The 19961-nt window shown below is 38.5% G+C and overlaps 1 protein-coding gene across 1 annotated transcript in view; it reads right to left on the reverse strand.

Annotated features, from left to right (window-relative positions):
- LOC126250363 (cytochrome c oxidase assembly protein COX18, mitochondrial) overlaps positions 1–19961 on the reverse strand; it is a 79595-nt gene that overhangs the window by 4333 nt on the left and 55301 nt on the right. Inside the window, exon 5 of the mRNA XM_049951559.1 lies at positions 5627–5737. Coding sequence (XP_049807516.1) covers positions 5627–5737 — 111 coding nt within the window. The remainder of the gene's footprint in view (positions 1–5626; positions 5738–19961) is intronic.

Genomic DNA, 19961 nt, shown 5'->3' on the forward strand with positions numbered 1-19961 from the left:
CCTGTTTCGGTGTAAATTGTAATTTGTTTTCATGTTATTTTTCAGTATACTTACTCAGGTCTTCAGGTTTAATCTTTTTTCACTTTACTACATTAGTTTCATCTTTTCTGTGACTTGCTCCTTCCATCTGTGCCAATACAGAAAAGTTTCCCTATCCATAGCCAGAATCCAGTCCCACATACTGTTCCTGTGTTACTGCCTAGCTTTTGGAACCCCCCCAAAATGGCCTGGGCATCAAATTACCTATCTCCATCTGCAACCTGTCCATCCACAATGACCTCACAAACCTAGCCTTGCAAAACCAATGACTCAGGTCCAAGGCCCTTGTACTAACTTTCTTCATCCATAAACTCCTCTTGCTATGTGGTCCCAAACTCCCGCATCTCATTTCCCAGATTGAAACATTTGTCCTCCAAGAACTGGAGCAGCATGCACAATGTTGTTGTTGTTGTTCTTGTGGTCTTCAGTCCTGAGATTGGTTTGATGCAGCTCTCCATACTACTCTATCCTGTGCAAGCTTCTTCATCTCCCAGTAACTACTGCAACCTAAATCCTACTGAATCTGCTTAGTGTATACCAACCGATCCGTTCTTCTAGTCAAGTTGTGCCACAAACTTCTCTTCTTCCCAATCCTATTCAATACCTCCTCATTAGTTATGTGATCTACCCATCTAATCTTCAGCATTCTTCTGTAGCACCACATTTCAAAAGCTTCTATTCTCTTCTTGTCTAAACTATTTATCATCCATATTTCACTTCCATACATGGCTACACTCCATACTTTCAGAAACGACTTCCTGACACTTAAATCAATTCTCATTGTTAACAAATTTCGCTTCTTCAGAAACGCTTTCCTTGCCATTGCCAGTCTACATTTTATATCCTCTCTACTTCGAACATCATTAGTTATTTTGCTCCCCAAATAGCAAAACTCCTTTACTACTTTAAGTGTCTCATTTCCTAATCTAATTCCCTCAGCATCACCTGACTTAATTCAACTACATTCCATTATCCTCGTTTTGCTTTTGTTGATGTTCATCTTATACCCTCCTTTCAAGACACTGTCCATTCCGTTCAACTGCTCTTCCAAGTCCTTTGCTGTCTCTGACAGAATTGCAATGTCATCAGCAAACCTCAAAGTTTTTATTTCTTCTCCATGGATTTTAATACCTACTCCAAATTTTCCTTTTGTTTCCTTCACTGCTTGCTCAATATACAGATTGAATAACATCAGGGAGAGGCTACAACCCTGTCTCACTCCCTTCCCAACCACTGCTTCCCTTTCGTGTCCCTCGACTCTCATAACTACCATCTTGGTTTCTGTACAAATTGTAAATAGCCTCTCACTCTCTGTATTTTACCCCTGCCGCCTTCAGAATTTGAAAGAGAGTATGCCAGTCAACGTTGTCAAAAGCTTTTTCTAAGCCTACAAATGCTAGAAACACAGGTTTGCCTTTCCTTAATCTTTCTTCTAAGATAAGTCGTAGGGTCAGTATTGCCTCCTGTGTTCCAATATTTCTACGGAATCCAAACTGATCTTCCCCGAGGTTGGTTTCTACTAGTTTTTCCATTCGTCTGTAAAGAATTCACGTTAGTATTTTGCAACTGTGACTTATTAAACTGATAGTTCGGTAATTTATGCATTTGTCAACACCTGCTTTCTTTGGGATTGGAATTATTATATTCTTCTTGAAATTTGAGGGTATTTCGCCTGTCTCGTATATCTTGCTCACCAGATGGTAGAGTTTTGTCAGGACTGGCTCTCCCAAGGCTGTCAGTAGTTCTAATGGAATGCTGTCTACTCCCAGGGCCTTGTTTCGACTCAGGTCTTTCAGTGCTTTGTCAAACCTTTCACGCAGTATCATATCTCCCATTTCACCTTCATCTACAGCCTCTTCCATTTCCATAATATTGTCCTCAAGTACATCGCCCTTGTACAGACTCTCTATATACTCCTTCCACCTTTCTGCTTTCCCTTCTTTGCTTAGAACTGGGTTTCCATCTGAGCTCTTGATATTCATACAAGTGGTTCTCTTTTCTCCAAAGGTCTCTTTAATATTCCTGTAGGCAGTATCTATCTTACCCCTGGTGAGATAAGCCTCTACATCCTTACATTTGTCCTCTAGCCATCCTTGCTTAACCATTTTGCACCTCCTGTCGATCTCATGCACAATATCACCTCAAAGAACTGTCCAATCTATTCACTTCATACTCCCATCCATCACCACAACAAAAGCCTCCATTAAACATCTCCTCAGATCTGTCAAACCTTGCCTTCCACAACTGACAGAACCCCGAACCTCAAATACAGTCATGAACCAGTCCTCCAAAAACATCAGTCCTAAAAAAGTTTCCATTCTTTCCAAAGGCCTTACCTTTCTTCACATTCCCAAATTCAAAAATGCTGGGCTTGTTTAAGAACTTCTCTCCTTTCCCCAGCCCCTATAGTGTGTTATTTCGCCACTAACCTTACCAACCAGATTCAATCCAAAACTAATAACCAATATCAAACCCTGCCTTGCTCAATTTAGTCCTCCGTCTAACAGTGATCCATCCCACTACTCCATAATCTTCCCAAGTTAACTATCCAGGATTTCCTAATGTCAAACTTATTATTCTCCAAATTCTTCAACAGGGTCCCAAAGTCACATCCTCAGAATGAACTGCAACCCATCACCTAAAAATAGGTCCCGACCTCATAATCCCAACTGTTGACAAAGGCTCCAAGAAGTGTAGGGATTAACTGGTGGAAGGACTCTACCAGTTGTCAGATACATACACTAACAAGCCTGCTGTAGTGATCTGTTCCAGAAAACCAGCAGAATCTACAGCCTCTCCTCAAAACTCTAGTGTCACCCCAGAACCTTTCCCCTGAGTCTATCTCCCACCTCACCCCACCACTCCTTGCACTACTTCCTTCTACATGCTTCCTGAAGTACTTCAACCCAACCACCCATGATCTTCCACTGTGGCTGTTTACTGAACCCCCTGTAGTACATAAACCCAACCATCCAGGACATTCCACCGTAACTGTTTCCTGTGTCCCAGCAGGGAGAATTTTTCCCTTGGAGACGATCATCATCAGCCTATTACCTGTAACCTACCCTCTTACATAAATGACACCAACCATTTCCTCTACTTATTTTTCACATTTTCTTTTCGTTTACCAACTTGTGCTTATGCTCATAGCCTACTCCACACTACCTTACCCAATGCCCAAATGACCCAAAACATACAACCTCTCTCTCGTCACCATGACCTGGTATATACTAATCCACAATTACTTCTCCTCTGATGGTATCACGTACAAACAAGTCCATGATACAGCAATGCACACCCACATGTCACCAACCCTTGCTAACCAACTTCTTGCCCCATGATAAATATTCCTGAAGAGCCACAGGTGCAGGAATCTGTCCAATGCATCCACCTGGGACTTTCAACCTACTCTATTCATGTATCAACCATCTCCATAACTCAAATCAAGCCCTATCTAGTTGAGCTCTTTGAGGAACACACCATCTGGCATCCCAGCATTTGACAGTGCTAGATTTTGAGCTTATTGAATGTTATGGAGATGCTGAGCCACTTCTTTCAATCATGTATAGCCATATTTTACAATATCATGCCCTAATGTCTTATTTTCACAACTGCAATCATGTAACCATAGCAAATCTTATGAACTATACCCTCATGAGCAATTGAATTGGAGATCATAGATATACTGGAGGGAGGGGGGAAGGAGGAGGAGGAGGAGGAGGAGGAGGAGGAGGAGGGAGGGGAGGGGAAGGAGAGGGGGGGGGGAGAGAGAGAGAGAGAGAGGAGAGAGAGAGAGAGAGAGAGAGAGAGAGAGAGGACTCCTGTCAAGAAGGTAAACAGAACAATTTGGCCTTTCATGGAAATGGTACAGCAAACTGGATACTGATGAGAAATCTGTGCACAGGATAGGCAAGGTGTGCTACACCACTGAAAGGTCACAGCCTTATCAAGGATGCCCAATACTTTGGTTACTTTATCTCCAAGGCCATGCAGATACCTCGAATGCTACCTGCCAATAGCCTATGGTGAGCTCACAGACTTGGAGAAACTTTTCTGCCAGCTGGGTTAACTGCCATAGTTAGAAATGTCATGATAACAGGCATCACTGTCAACTATCGTGAATTGTTAACAGAGGACATGCGGCCCATAAAGCAGCTATCCACTAGACGATTCAACTGGTGAGCAACCATTGCATCTAGAAGCATCTTCTCACTATAGCTCACACATGTGGCTCTGCTTACCAAATGTCACAGCGATTAGAGACTGGTGCTGGCACAGGCACTGCCATTGGATTTCACAGCATGTGCAAAGTTCACATGTACTGATGAGGTTCAGTAGAAGTTGATACATGCCAATGGCAAGTCATAGGTGTGTGAAAACCATATGAGGCAGGGCATCCTCCTGGCCCACTAGCCAATCCAGGCAGGTGGTAGAAGTGGTACGAGGTCACACTGAAAAGTAATGGTCCCGAATTCTTTATTCTGTTGTCAAGGTCAGTTCAGGAATAACATGTCACACATGTTACTTGGTCAACTTTCGCAGCCCTCTGCTACTACAGTGGTCCAAACTGTAGTGAGTAGCTTGGCACTGTGCAATGCTACTAATTTGGTGTGTACAAAACAGTGTGCAGTAATCAAGCTTCTAGCTTCAGAAGAGTTTGTCCACACACACGGAGCATCCTCTCATTCAGCAAGACAATGCCAGACCACACATCCAAGCACTGTGACATCTGTAACACTCCAATGCCTTTGGTTCATGTCATTGATCATCCTCCGTGAAGTCCCAACTTGGCCCCATCTGATTTTCATCTGTTTCCAAAACTTAAAACACAACCAGAGGAGTAGTAAATATGTATAAATAAATATGTTTATGGAGCCACAATCTCACCTCTGCTTGCATCGCTTCATCACTACCAAAGTAAAGTCCTTTAACGTGTTCCTTAACTTTTGGAAACAGATGGAAATTGGATGGAGCCAAGTCAGGACTGTATGGAAGGTGATTGATGACAGTGGACCCAAGACATATTGTTGCAGTTGTTGCAGCACTCTTGTGTGTCGTCTGGCATTGTAATGCTGAAGGTGATGGTGGTCCACATATGGATGAACTATTCTGCAGTTAGAAACTCGATTACAGCATGCTGTTTCTCACACACTTCCATGTTACACGCTACAATTCTGAGCCTTCTAGCAGCAAAAGTTTGCAGCTTAAGTCAGTAAAGAGGGAAAATCAACTGGTAATATGAATGACATGTAATATCTCAACAAATTTTGAAAACAGAATAAAAAATTTGGAGGCACCACTTTTCAGCACACCCTCATAAATCTTATAACTTTCGCAACAAAACAACAACATTGCGCTGCTAGAAATTAATCTTGTCACAGAAATTAATAGTGTTTTTGAGATTCAGAAAAAATATGGTTCATTTTTATAAAACAATAAAATAGTGCAGAGTAACACAACATGCTTAATGGAAACAAAAAAATGCAAGAGCATAACATATTTTGTGCACAAGAATAAAATTTGTGCATTTTCATAAGAAATTAGTAAGCTAAAGCTACATTTATTTTGCATATTCAAAGTTACTCACAGAAGGCACCTGTGTTGCTATTGCAGTCATTCCTATTGTAAGAACCCTGAAAAAATTTGTAATAAATTTCTGCAATTTTCCAGGAGTTTTAACCTTTGAGAGTGACACAATCTGAAAAAAGAGATGCACACCATTACTATGCAGACATCTGCGTACAGTTAACACTCAATGAGGAGACAATATGAACAGAGAGGAAGAGGAGGAAGAAGAACAACTGTAAGAAGATAGGAAGATGATTCACAAAAGTAAATATTGATTTTTCAAAGCACAGGTGGCAGGGGGAAAACAAACAAGAGGCAGTAATACTATCAGCCAAAGATAATGCTACTAATACCAGCACCCTAACATATTCTGCTCGCTGCACAAATCGTAGCATATATACTGTGTCGTATATAGCAAAAAATTCTCATGTGCTGCATCAAAGAACTTGATCGACTTATGATCAAATTATATGATAGGAGGAAAAGCTAGGCAAACTGTGTGTTCACCCAGCTACAATCACAAATCAAAAATAAAAACAATATGATTCCCATGCCCAAAAAGAAGGAAAATGTAAGTAATACACCAAATGCTGCTGGAACAAACAATTTATTTTTACTAGGTGATAGTTATCTTAGAGGTGTTGTCCTCAAAACAAAAAATAATGCTAACAATTAGGTAAGGGCCTCAGATTATATCAAGCTAGGTGCTCGCATTGACCAATGAACAGCAACTGATCTTTCTCAAAAGATAATGAAGGAAGAGTACATTGTGATTGTGGTGCTTGAAATGATGTTGCATACAACAAATGTCTGCATGCTGTTAAGGTCTAAAGAACAGCTCTAAACCACCTGAAGCATTCTAATGTAATTGTACTTATATTCCACACAGACATGACTTAATACAATCCTCATATGCAAACAAGGCAGTAATATGCTGAAACCTGCAACAGTTTTGCAAATATTCATAGGACTGTAGTATACAAATTTGATAAAGAACTTTAGACCACTATGGCTTTCACCTCAACTAGAATGGGAAAAATCGTATAGTAACTATCATTTGTGTCATCACTGCAAATGCAAGGATAAGGTGAACTCAGGACAATCAGATTTGAACAAAGATTGCACTACAACACAAGAAAATTGTAGGGATGGGTATAAACAGACTACATTTGACAACTGGCTGGTGAAAAATAAGATAAGACTGCTTCTTCCCAATGTTTCAGTGTATGGAAACAGAACACATCGGAGAAATCAGTAGTGAAAAATACCTAGCCCAGACCTTCAAATGAATTTTTTTTTTTTAGAGAAAAATCTGTAACTCTTTCTGCAAAACAAAACTGGAAATTTATCAGCAAAACATTAGAAGCCTCTGCAGTACTGTCAATGAACTTATAATCAGTGTCCATGAGTCACGAGGTATAGGTTATGCCCATTTTCTGTGTTTTAGTGAGCACCATATTAATTCTCACCGTATTAATTCTCGTACAGAAAAAACTTGGGATAAATAATTACTACTTAGCAATGTTATTCTGTAGAAAACATAAAGAAAAAGGTAGTGCTGCCATCTATATTAAAAACAATGTCAGATGTAGGGCAATTTATGTGCAGAATTATTGCTTAGAACAAAATTTGGAAGTGTGTGCCATAGAAGATATGATTACAATAATTCTCACATGTCAGTAATAACAGAATACAGAACACCTTCAGGGAACTTGAGTCTTTTTCATTAAGCAGTTAAACACACTCCTAATACACATAGTCTGACACAGAAGAGAAATAGTGCTTTAGGACATCAATGTAAACTTTCTAATGAATTCCAGAGACATATCAGACCTGGAAAATTTGATGTTCACATACAATCAACTTCTGTAGTTAGTTCCCCTACTAGAATAACTTCATTTACAAGCATACTAACTGACAATATATTTATAGACCAGACCAAACTAGGTGATACAATTACCAGACAAATCCTGAATGGTCTCTCTGAGGATGATGGACAAAGACTCACTATTAATAGCGCAAGAACCTATTAGAATAAAAGTGGCACCCACTGGAAAATAGCTAAGATGATTAATGATGAAACTATACAGCTTTTAAATCATCTCCAAGACACGGATTGGAGAACTGTGTATAATTTAAATAATGCCAGTTCCAAGCACAATCTTTTCAGTAATGAGTGGCACTGATAGTTCAAAGTAAATTCCCAAAAATGATACATAACGACTCAGACCAAAAACTCATCAAAAGACCTGAAGAACCGCTGGTATTAAGATTTCATGCAAAAGGAAGTGAGAGCTGTACATTGCTTCCAGAAATTCAGACAACCCCAATTAGTTAAACTGCTATAAAAATAATGTAAAATATTAAATACAATTATTCAGAAGTTGAAAAGTTTGTATGTATGTTCCGAAATTAATAAATCTAGTAACAAAATCAAAATGGGAAATGATAATGAGTGAGACTGGTGCAAATTGCCTCAGTAGGATACAAAACAGTTCTGAACAAGTACAAAATCAGGAGATTTTGGCAAAAACATTTAATGAACATTTTTAAAGTATTGCTGAGAAAACAGGACACAATGGCTCCTTAGAAAGGGCCATAAAAATACTAGTAGATAATTTCCCTAATTCTTTAGAGTAAATAGGCATGGGTCTATAACAGTACAGGAGATAAGAAAAATCATAATTTCTTTAAGAAGTAAAAAATTCAACTGCTGTTGACACTATTTCCTGCAAACAGCTAAAAGTCTGCTGCAGTCAGTTCAGTAAAGTGCTAACTCATATATTCAATTCCTCTCTCAAACAAGGTATCTTACCTGACAGTATGACTACTGTAAAGCCCCTCAACAAAAAAAAAGTGATGCCTCACACATGTTACAAATTATCACCCTGTCACTCTTTTGACAGCATTTTCTGAAGTCCTCTAAAAATTAATATACGCCGAGGATAGTCAATCACCTAAAACACTTCACAATAATTAGTAAACACCAGTTTTGATTCAGAGAAGGTATCTCCACAACTGAAGCTATATTTTTGTTGACCAACAGCATTTTGTAATGCCTTGACAAGGAGCTATTGCATTGACATATTTTGTGACCTGTCTAAGGCCTTTGAATGTGTTAATCACAGAATACTTACGGAGAAAGCATGTCACTATGGAATCCGAGGACAAATAGGTAACTGGCTCTGGTCCTATATACAGGGCAGACAACGGAAAATAGTAAATAAAATTCTTCTGGGTCTGCGACTGCATTTTCAGTGTGGAAAACTCCAACATTCTGGCCACTATTGTAAGTGGCCTTCCACAGGATATTTTTTTTTCCTTACTACTGAATGATAAAAGTGTGGTTCTTATATACTGGCAGAAGAGACTGTTATCAAATTCTAATAGACTATTGACGATGAGGAGGGGTGGTGTTAGACATCCTTTATATTTCATTATTTCTTTACACTGGTGAGAGTAGACATTCCTGATTTGTGTTTGCTTTGTAGCTTGCCACAGATGGAAACAGACGAATAGCAAATGGATGGCAGTTGTGATGTACTGCAGTCTACCTGCTGCCAAGTGCTGGCTGAGGCATGCCAGTACCCTGTGTACCTGAGACCGGTGTGGTCCCCCCTCCCTTGCATCTCTGTGTGTGTTGCTATGCATGAGCTGCCGTTGCATGGTGCTGTTACTGCCTGCTGGCAACCAAGATGCCAGAAGTCAGTACCCACCCTCTCTATTCATGCTGACAGGTTGCTTATTTATCTATTACAATTGCCTCTCTAATCTTCCACGTAAAGGGAAGAGGCTGATTTGCCAGTATGCGAGCTTCTTGAAATTCTACCTGTTTGTTGCACTCATCCTGGTGTTCTGCGAGGACGAGTTAGACAAACAGATAGGATTTCGAGAACCCACATAATGGAGAAACAACCTCTTGCCCTCAAGAGGAAGACTAGAAAATTGATAGAAATAGCTAAGTGAGGTGACAAAGTGAACAGAGAGGGTGGGTACTGACTTCCGGTGTCTTGGTTGACAGCAGCAACAGTGCTACAGAATCGTAGGTCAGGCAAAGCAAGATACACAGGAATGCAGCAGACCACAGCAGCCACAGATACATCGAGTACTGGCACATCTTAGCTGGCACTTGGCAGGAAGTAAACAATGCTATGTCACAACTGCCACCCAATTCTCATTTGCCTATTTCCATCAGTGGCAAGCAATAAAGCAAACACCAGTCAAAAACGTCTATTTCCACCAATGTTAGAAACAATATTGAAAACACCAATAAAGGATGTCCAAAACCCCTACTTCTCATCAGAGTCTGATAATAGCCTCTTCTGACAGCATATAAGAATCACACTTTTCTCATTCAGCAGTATGGAAAAAAAGGCACCCTGAGGAACATCACTTGCAATAGTGGCTGTAACATTGGAAGTTTTACTCATTGACAATGCAGTCACAGACCCAGAAGAATTTTATTGACTGTGACAGTGACCATGGATGCCTATGCTTTCAACAGAAAATAGTGTTAGATGGTAACAACATGCAGCTACGAGGGCAGAGTCCAACTGGGGAACAGTACATTATGGAGTTCCACAAGGTTCTGTCCTGGTCCCCTGCTATTTCTCACATATATTAACAACCTGCCTCTGTCCTCAAACAAACCAAGCAACTTTACAATGTTTGCAAATGACACAAATATTGTGATAGATAATAAAACATCCACTGACCCAGAGTTAGATGTCAATCAAATACTTGCAGATGTTCTCAACAGGTTCACAGAAAATTCTCTATCGATAAACCTAACCAAACCCATTACATTCATTTCCATTCTGATCACAAAATAGCCAACAGGAGATAAACACTGCATGTGAGAGGCAGCAGATGCAGAGGGTACAGTGTTCAAAATTCTTAGGTGTCCATATAGATCACATGCTTATCTGTGAACACCACATCCACCAAGCCCAGAAAACACTTAGCTCAGTAACATCTGCCATCTGGATAAGCACCAAAACTGGAGACACCAATATCTCAAAATCTGCCTATTTTGGCTACTTCCATTCACTTGTGTGTTATGGAATAAACTGGAGCAATTCACAACTGTTGAAAAAAGTCTCTGCAAGTCATAAAAAGGTTTTCCAAATTTTGTGTAGAGCAACTCCAAGAGCCACACATCATAATCTTTTTAAGCAAATAGGGATACCATCCAATTCCTCACAATATATCTTTTAAAAACTAAACTCTTTCCGAACAGGCCATGAAGGCCAAATGGTACCAACTGGCCGCCGTGTCATCCTTAGCCCATAGGCGTCACTGGGTACGGATATGGAGGGGCATGTGGTCAGCACACCGCTCTCCTGGCCGTAAGTCAGTTTCTCAGACCAGAGCCACTACTTCTCAATCTAGTAGCTCTTCAGTTTGCCTCACAAGGGCTGAGTGCACTCCACTTGCCGACATTGCATGGCAGACCGGATGGTCACCCATCCAAGTGCTAGCCCAGCCCAACAGTGCTTAACTTCAGTGGTATGACGGGAACCGGTGTTACCCCAGCAGCAAGGCCGTTGGCCAATATCTCTTTTAAATCATGATATTCATGCTTCACAATCCTTATCAATATTAAATGAATCATCATAACACCAGAAGGAAATGTGATGTACATTGTGACCCGAAAAATTTGTCTCCGAGGCAAAAAGATGTAAAATACACATGCACTTAAAAATCTTCAACACACTTCCAAGTAATATTTGGTGTTACAGTGTAATAAAATACTATTTAAAAGTAAGCTAAAAGAGTTCTTTCTTGAAAAAAGTTTCTATTCTCTAGATGAATTCTTTAGCAGAGATAGATAAGATTATTCCCCATGTATTTCTGTGTATTCTTGCTTTAATGTATCTTGCTGTGTTAATTAAACTGTGTTCTGTAAATCAAGAAGACAGTGTTTTTTAATTGATTTAGATAATACCTGAAAATTTTATCTTAACCTATGTTTGTGATTGTAATTAGAACTTACAGAGTGTTTTTTTTTTTCATTATTATTATTTTCTAATTTGTATTCTTAATCTTTGTTCATGGACCCTAATGATGCAAACATATTAATGAATTATGTAAATGTGTTCACTCATTTCATATCCATGTTTTACCATGCAAAAATGGATTTATGGAATATGAACCGCAATAGCGCTGCTAACACAATACTTTCTTGTAAATAACTGCTGTGCAATGGCTATGCTTTGTGCAGTTTCCCTAACAATGATTTAATATAAAGGCCATCCAACATACTAAAATATAGAAAAAATTGTTTAAATAAAATTATATCTTAATAAACTACTTGCTTCAAGCATTAGTTTTGCAGTGGCAACATGTAAATCATCATATAGGGAAAAGAAAGCAAGGAGGATGAGGATTTAGCATACCATTGATAACAAAGTCATTAGAGATGGTGCACAAGCTGAGACTGAGGAAGGACGCAGAAGGAAACTGAGCACATCTCTTTCCTAGAAACTATTATGGCATTGGTCTTAAACAATTTTGGAAATGGTTAGATGGAGATTTGAACCCCAGTTTCCATGAAAGCGAATCCAGTGTCTGAACCAGTGTGCCACATTGCTCAGTAATCATATTGACTTCATCTAATATGTCTCATTTATTTTGTTTACCACAGCAGATGATTACTATAAATACATTGGCTTAGTGATAAAGCTAATTTACATTTCATTATTTTAAAGTTGTGTTTAAAAACTGACAAATGGCAGTGGCATTATCAAAAGAACCATCCCTGCAGCTACCTACAGTGATTTTGGAAAAGAACACAAAATCTAATACACGATAGCTCTCAATGACTTCATCTCCACTTGTCTAAAACATGATTCCAGTATATCTGCAAGTGTGTCAGCTCATGTGTTCAGTTAGTGACAACAATGTAAAAAATTAAGAAACACTTCTATAGTGAAAGGTATATACAGTCAGGACATGGAAGTGTTAGTAGAGCACTCGAGTAATATATTTTAATATAACTGGAGTAAGATCTTAATACACCTTTGGAATATCATAATGGATCTGGAACTCATATGTGAGCATGACAGTAAAGAATTTTCTTAGAAATTGAAAAAAATTGATTGTACTGATATGTCACAACAAACTTAAATCATTGATTATGTCAGTCAGAACAGAACTCCACAGCTGAGAATTGAACGTATGTAACCAGAAGGCATTAGAGATAGAACTTTAAAGACATAACATGCTGATGACATTCTCTTTGCCAGGATCACTGTGTGTTAAATTCATGTCAACTGACAATCAATATTAATCTTTGAAAACTTAAATTTTTGTTACAAAGCCTACAGGTTTATCATTTATGATCAAAGTGACAGTTATTTTTCATCTTCAAGTTGAAATTCAGGCTATTAGCTTTCTTTACATTCAATGCTAATTGATTACAACTGCCCAACTGTAGATATCTGTGAGGTTTCATTAGCCTTCTCAACTAGGTACAATATTTTATCAGTGACTGTAATGTTGCTGTCATCAATAAAGATAATTTTTTTTCATAACTTCTATTTTTTGGGAAGTCATTGATATATATCAAGAACAGAACTGGCCCTGGTATACTCCCATTAGAAACACATGTGATAATGTGTGTGGGGTCTGATAATGTTTCACTAAAAATCTAGCATCATCTGAAGTGCGGGCTATCTCTACCTTTTGCACTCTATTTTCCGAGTATGCATGGGGCCACTCATTAACTATTCCTCTAAACATCCTCTTTAGTAATGTTTCATGGTTGATAGTGTCAAACACCTTTCACAGGTCAAAAAATGTGCCTGTTACACAATCTACCTTGTGAAAGTGCTGCATTGTAGTTAGCATCTACATTGTTTTCTGTACATAGCTCATCTCAGGTTTGATTTGTCAATATCCCATTGAAAACATATTTATTTTAGGCTTAGAGATGATTCTCTTCTAAGCCTGCAGTTTTATGGGATTTTTCCAAACATGCCTTTAGCTTCATTACCTGGCCTTAATGACAGATCAAGATCTTTTATATATATACCGCAACTTTCACTATTGATATCTGTAAGTACTTGGTCTAAGACTAATGCTAAAGTTTAGGTTACCCTGATTCCAGCTTTTAAAAATTGGGTGATGTCAAACATATTCAAAACACTCTCGAAATTGTTACTAATTTCATCCTTTCCACCTGTATTTATGTTCACAACTGCACATAAAAAAGCTGAAATTCTGTCCAAAACTTCAGTTAGCCTGTTAAAAGTGTGGCCAATATCATTCAGTTCTACTGATCGTAAAATTTTGTGTACATTATTTCATATTGTTGCTCTATTCATCACCAATTAAAACACACACACACACACACACACACACACACACACACACACAGGCTGTACCATAATTTACACACATATATAGGCTGTATCATAATTAATGGTGAAAAGGCATACAGTTGAAAGTACACAATACTAGAAGCAAAATGTCTCAGTAAACATAGGTCCACAAACAAACTATTTGTGAGATGATTGCAGTGCTGTGGTTACCAGCCACTAGTAACATGATTCTGTGTAAACATTCCACACTGGTCTATGGTGTAGTGTACATTCACATTTTTGGGACATGGAGCTGTAAGCAGAATGGATACGACAGTACAGCACACAGTCAGAGTGCCACTCATGTCAGCTGTTTGCAGAGTGTCAGTTTTATTGTACAGGCATTGGTGGTGAAATGCAACATTACAATAATGAGGAGTATGCGGATCTGCATTTTATGTATGGTAAGGCTAACAGCAATTCAACACATGCTTGTAACAAGACATATACCCTGCCTGAAGGAACCCTGAGAGTCAGAACATTTACAAGGATGCATCAGTGCCTCTAAGAAACTGTGAGTTTTGCACATGCTGCAGGAGTGGTTAGGCCTGCATGAATTACACCTTTACTTGAAGATGAATATTCTCCAGGAATCTCGACAAGGAGACTTGCCACACAAATTCCTGAAATTAGCCACAGTAGAGTTTGGAGATAATGCATCGCAATGCAATGTGTCCATACCACCCCCAACAAGTTCAGTGTCTTAGTGAGGCAGACTTCAGTCCTAGACTAATATTCTGTTAGCGGATGCAGCAACAAGCTGTAGGCAACCCTATGTTTGACAATAACATTTTGTTTACACGTGAAGCAGCCTTCACACATGGTGGTGTGTGTATCACAACTTCCACATTGGGAGTCATTCAGCTCCAAACCACATACTGTGCATAAGTCTCCGCATCAGCAAGGTCATTTTGTTTTTGGTTAGGGATACTAGATGATCATCTTACTGGGCTGTACATATTACCAAGCAAACTCAATGATCGAATTACCTTTGGTTCCTGTGGCATCATCTTGCAAATTGCTTGAGTATATTCCCTTAGAGCAGGCCTGGCAAAGCATGGCTCACAGGCCACTCCCCTCCTGCAAGTGCTTGCCCCTCCAACTTGACTTGTGTGGTGCTGTCATTGTCTTGCCATAGCCAAGTCAGCCAACTGCATGGATGACTGTCAGTCATCATCGGTCGCAAGCCTTACCCACTTCTTGTACGCAAACATCATAACATATATTCTGCTAAAACCTTTATTTTTGTTGGTTATGTGTCTCAAACTCTTGTACTTACATTAATGACATATATAACTATTTGGGTTAGATTTATTCACTTGGTTCTCACAAGCACTCCAATAATGATTTTAATTTGCATTATAGCAAAACGAAGTTGATGTTCTAGTGAGTCATTGGTCACTGCATTACACTGAACAGAATTAATGTATTTCATTGAAGAAAATTTAATTCCACAAATGTGTGTTGAACTGGAAAAAGATTTTATTTTAAGAGGAAAGTCTGCAAGTTTTGGGTATTGATCTTGTGGGCCGACTTCCAAATTGTGACTTCTGTTTCTGTTCTGGATAACATTAACAGATCATTTGGTAAATTGCATACTTCTTCTTTAAGACCATTTCCAAGACTAATTTTCATTGGATTATGAAAGAGAATGATATCTGGCTCTAGAGACTTAAAATCTTTAAAATGGCTATGAAATTCATTGGAGATTGATCAACAATGGAGGTAAAACTCGAAAATTTTACTTCCTTGTATTCTTCTTTCAACTCACAGCAACTCAAGAAATCACACAAATGTTTCCTTGTTTAGTTGCAATTAAAAAAATATTAGTGTATATCTGTGACCTTTCATCAGTAACATTACCAGATGCCAAGGTCATTTTGTTTGCCGATGATACAAACATTGCAATAAATAGCAAATCAAGTGTAGTCTTAGAAAGGTCGGCTAGTAAAATATTTGTGGACATTAATCACTGGTTCCTAGCCAATTCCTTGTCACTAAACTTTGAAAAAACACACTACATGCAGTTCAGAACTCGTAAGGGGTGTCCCACGAGTATATGCCTAACATATGATGAAAAGCAGATAGAAGAAGTGGACAGTGTTAAATTCTTGGGATTACAGCTGGATAATAAATTCAACCGGGAAAAGCACACCACAGAACTGCTGAAGCGTCTTAACAAATCTCTATTTGCAATGTGAATTGTGTCAGACATAGGGGATATAAAAATGAAAAAGCTGGCATACTATGCTTAATTTCATTCCATAATGTCATATGGGATTATTTTTTGGGGTACTTCATCAAGTCAAGCTAAAGTTTTCTGGGCACAAAAACGTGCAGTAAGAGTTATATGTGATGTGAACTCAAGAACATCCTGCAGAGGCCTGTTTAGGGAACTAGGGATACTAACTACTGCTTCCCAATATATATATATATATATATATATATATATTCTTTAATGAAATTTGTCATTAAAAATATATCACTTTTTCAAACCAACAGCTCAATTCATGGAATCAATACTAGAAATAAGAATAATCTTCACAAGGATTTGAAGTCACTTAGTCTTGTACAAAGAGGTGTGCATTATTCAGGATCACACATTTCCAATAACTTGCCAGCAGCCATAAAAAGCTCAACAGCCAATGAAATTCAGTTTAAGAGAAGCCTAAAGGATTTATTGGTGGCCAACTCCTTCTACTCCATTGATGAATTTCTCAGTAGAACCAACTGATTTGTGTGTGTGTGTACATATACAAGCACAATATAACTTCTGCACAATTTCAGTGCAATAATGTGTTCATTGTAAATAAATGTGTGTGTGTGTGTGTGTGTGTGTGTGTGTGTGTGTGTGTGTGTGTGTGTGTGCGTAAGTACAATCTAACTTCTGCACCATTTCAGTGCTTTCAGTGCAGTAATGTATTCATTGTAGTTGTATTACACGCTTATTACCTTATAAATAAATAAAAGGGACCTGTGGAATGGTACATTAGCTTATTTGTTTGAGTTGTAAATATTTGTCATGTATTGTTGTTTTTCTGACATGTTCTACATCCTGGAGGACCTCCTCACTACGGATCAATTGGAATGAAACTAAATCTAATCTAATCTAGTTTATATCAGAATCAGTTAATGTCTGTAAACATATCAGAAATAGTGCATTCCTTTCCTTGCAAATACAAATTATTTAAATGATTTGCAAAATCTGTTAAAAATGCTAATTGTGATTTAAAAAAAGGGCGAGTCCTTCAGCTTATTTTCAAATTATATAACAGGCAATTTTACTTCTTTATTTAAAACTCAAAAGAGTTCTTTTCTAAGTGCAAGAAAACGGGACTAAATATTTTCCTGCACCCAACCAACAAATTTTGGAATGAAGAAGTATGTCTCAGTATTCTGTCAGCTTCTTCTAAAAATGTTTAAATTTACAATGAGATATTAATCGATTTTGTCCACATACCACACCTGTAATTTTCTTTAGATCTTTTGTCGCAAATAGCACTCTGACACTTTTCCCACACACTGATGAATAATGCATGAAAACTAAAGCATTTATTCCATTTCTTCTTAATTGACCAATGAAACCATTGTTGGTACCAACCACAATTGGTACACTTTCAGTTCCAATTGCACAGCATTTTTTTTTTTTAATCACCAACTTCATTAACGCACTTTGTAACTATATTACAAATATCCAAACCTACTGTCGTAAGTAACTAACAAGAGCAAAACTCTTCAGTCATTTGTTATTGCACAAATAAAATTTAGTAGTTGGCAAAGATCTGTTGGATCAGCACTCTCATAATAATACCAACAGTTTGGAGTTAAACTGTTAAGCTATATCCCATAACAACAATTCGCCTTTTTACGGTGTTACATGACAAAACAGTTGTTTTAAAATGTTCAATGACATTGTTGTAAACAAATGTTTTTGCCAGTTCTATTGCACATTCTTTCATAAGTACACTGTAGCTGAAACACTCATCACTCATTATGACAGAAATGCTTCTGTGTTGCTTCACGGAGCCAAGAGAAACGTCAAACAAGATTAGTACCTTTATTTTGACTTGACCACTTTTTACATATTATATACTGGGGATATTCATGGGAATTGCGCAAAAATTACTTAATCTCCTGCTTCTCATAGAAACTATTGCTTTCCGTATTCTTTCTTTTCAACAGTCTTGAGAATCATAATAGAAAAATGGCCATAGTAATAATCAGAATCAAACCAGAATAATAGCAACAGTAATGACCAAAATGACAACCTGAGATACAGCAACCTAAAACTTCATTATTAAAGAAAAAAAAAATAATAGCTCTTTCACACCTTTGGAGTGTGTACTCTTAGATGCCAAAATGATTTGGTTGTATTCAACTTACAAGTACTACATGAAGTGTCAGGACCTCATGGAAATAATATTCACACTCCTTTTAGTACGGATGCTGTGGTCAAGATAGTATCTGTCTAAAAGAGGCTTGCACCTATAACACAATTGGATAGATAAAAATAATTTACTCACCATGTGGTGGCAGGAGAACACACATACGAAGGTATTAAAGTTTGCAAGCTTTCAGTGTCAGTGGCTCCTTTTCCTGGCAGGAAGTTGAAAGGGATGGAAGAGGGGTGAAGAAAAAGGACTGGTGAGGTTTAAGAAAAGGGGTAATTTTCAGAAAAGTTGCCCAGAACCTTGGACAGGGGAGACTTACCACACAGGATGAGAAGGAGACTGAGATTGTTGGGGACTGCACTGGACAAGATATGAAAACTTGAAAGGTTAAAGGTGGAAGACAGGGTAATATGGAACACAGAGATTTCTGCTAAAACATTAGGCAAGAGGTGTTGAAAGCTAAGTGCATTAAATGTGACAGAGGTGGGATGGGAGGCTGCAAAAAATAGACAGGTCAGAAAATGAAAGATGTAGAAAACTAAAAGGGAGTGAAGAAAGGAATAATTACTGTTAAAAATGCTGAGATTAAAGAAATTAATATAAATATAAATTAAGGCCAGGAGAGTGGCCAGAACCATGGACATGTTGCAGCGCTATTTCCCACCTACAGCGTTTGGAGAACCTAGTGTCTGGAATTAGAATCCAGATCGCACATGTGGTGAAACAGTGCCAGGGTCACAACTGTCGTGTTGTAGAGCATGCTTTGCAACAGGATATTGTGTGCTGCCAGTGTACACCCTCTACCTCTGCCTATACATCCTTACTGATAACTTGGTTGTAGTCATGCCAATGTAAAAGCCCGAACAGTGTTTGCATAATAGCTGGTACATGACGTATCATTTCACAGGTGGCTCTCCCTTTGATAGTATATGTTTTGACAGTTACAAGTCTGGTGTAGGTGGTGGTATGAGAGTGCATAGGGCAGGTCTTACAGCGGGGATGGTCACAGGGATAGAAGCTATAGGGCTGGGAGATGGGTGCAGAAGGAGCATATGGTCTGACAAGGATACTGCGAAGATTGGGAGGGCGACAAAAAGTTATTATGGATGTGGTCGGCAAAATGTCGGACAGGGTGGACTACATTTCAGGGCATGATTTTGGAAGTCATAGCCTTGGTGACTTAACTAATTAATACATTCGAGACCAGGATAATAGTGAGTGACAAGTGGTGTACTTCTAAGTTGTTTTTTTAGACGTCTCAGCAGTACTAGGATTGGATGTGACAGTCCAGGAAATCTGCTTTTGAACTAGGTGGGTGAGGTAATCACATCCCGTGAAGGCTGAGGTGAGAGTGGTGGTGTATTGCTGCAAAGTCTCCTCTGAACAAATTCACTTGCCTTGAATGCCAAGGCTGTGTGGCAGGGAACATTTGACATGGAAAGAATGGCAACTGTCAAAATGTAAGTACTGATTAATGCAAACAGAAGAGTGTAGCTGACCTTTGCTGATGATGAGTTCAACATGGCTTGGGACTGAAATAGGACCATGCGAAATTTAACTGGGAAAATTTATTTAGAGATTCCAAAAATCTCATCAAACC

Source organism: Schistocerca nitens, chromosome 1, assembly GCF_023898315.1.
Source record: "Schistocerca nitens isolate TAMUIC-IGC-003100 chromosome 1, iqSchNite1.1, whole genome shotgun sequence".
Lineage (NCBI taxonomy): Eukaryota > Metazoa > Arthropoda > Insecta > Orthoptera > Acrididae > Schistocerca > Schistocerca nitens.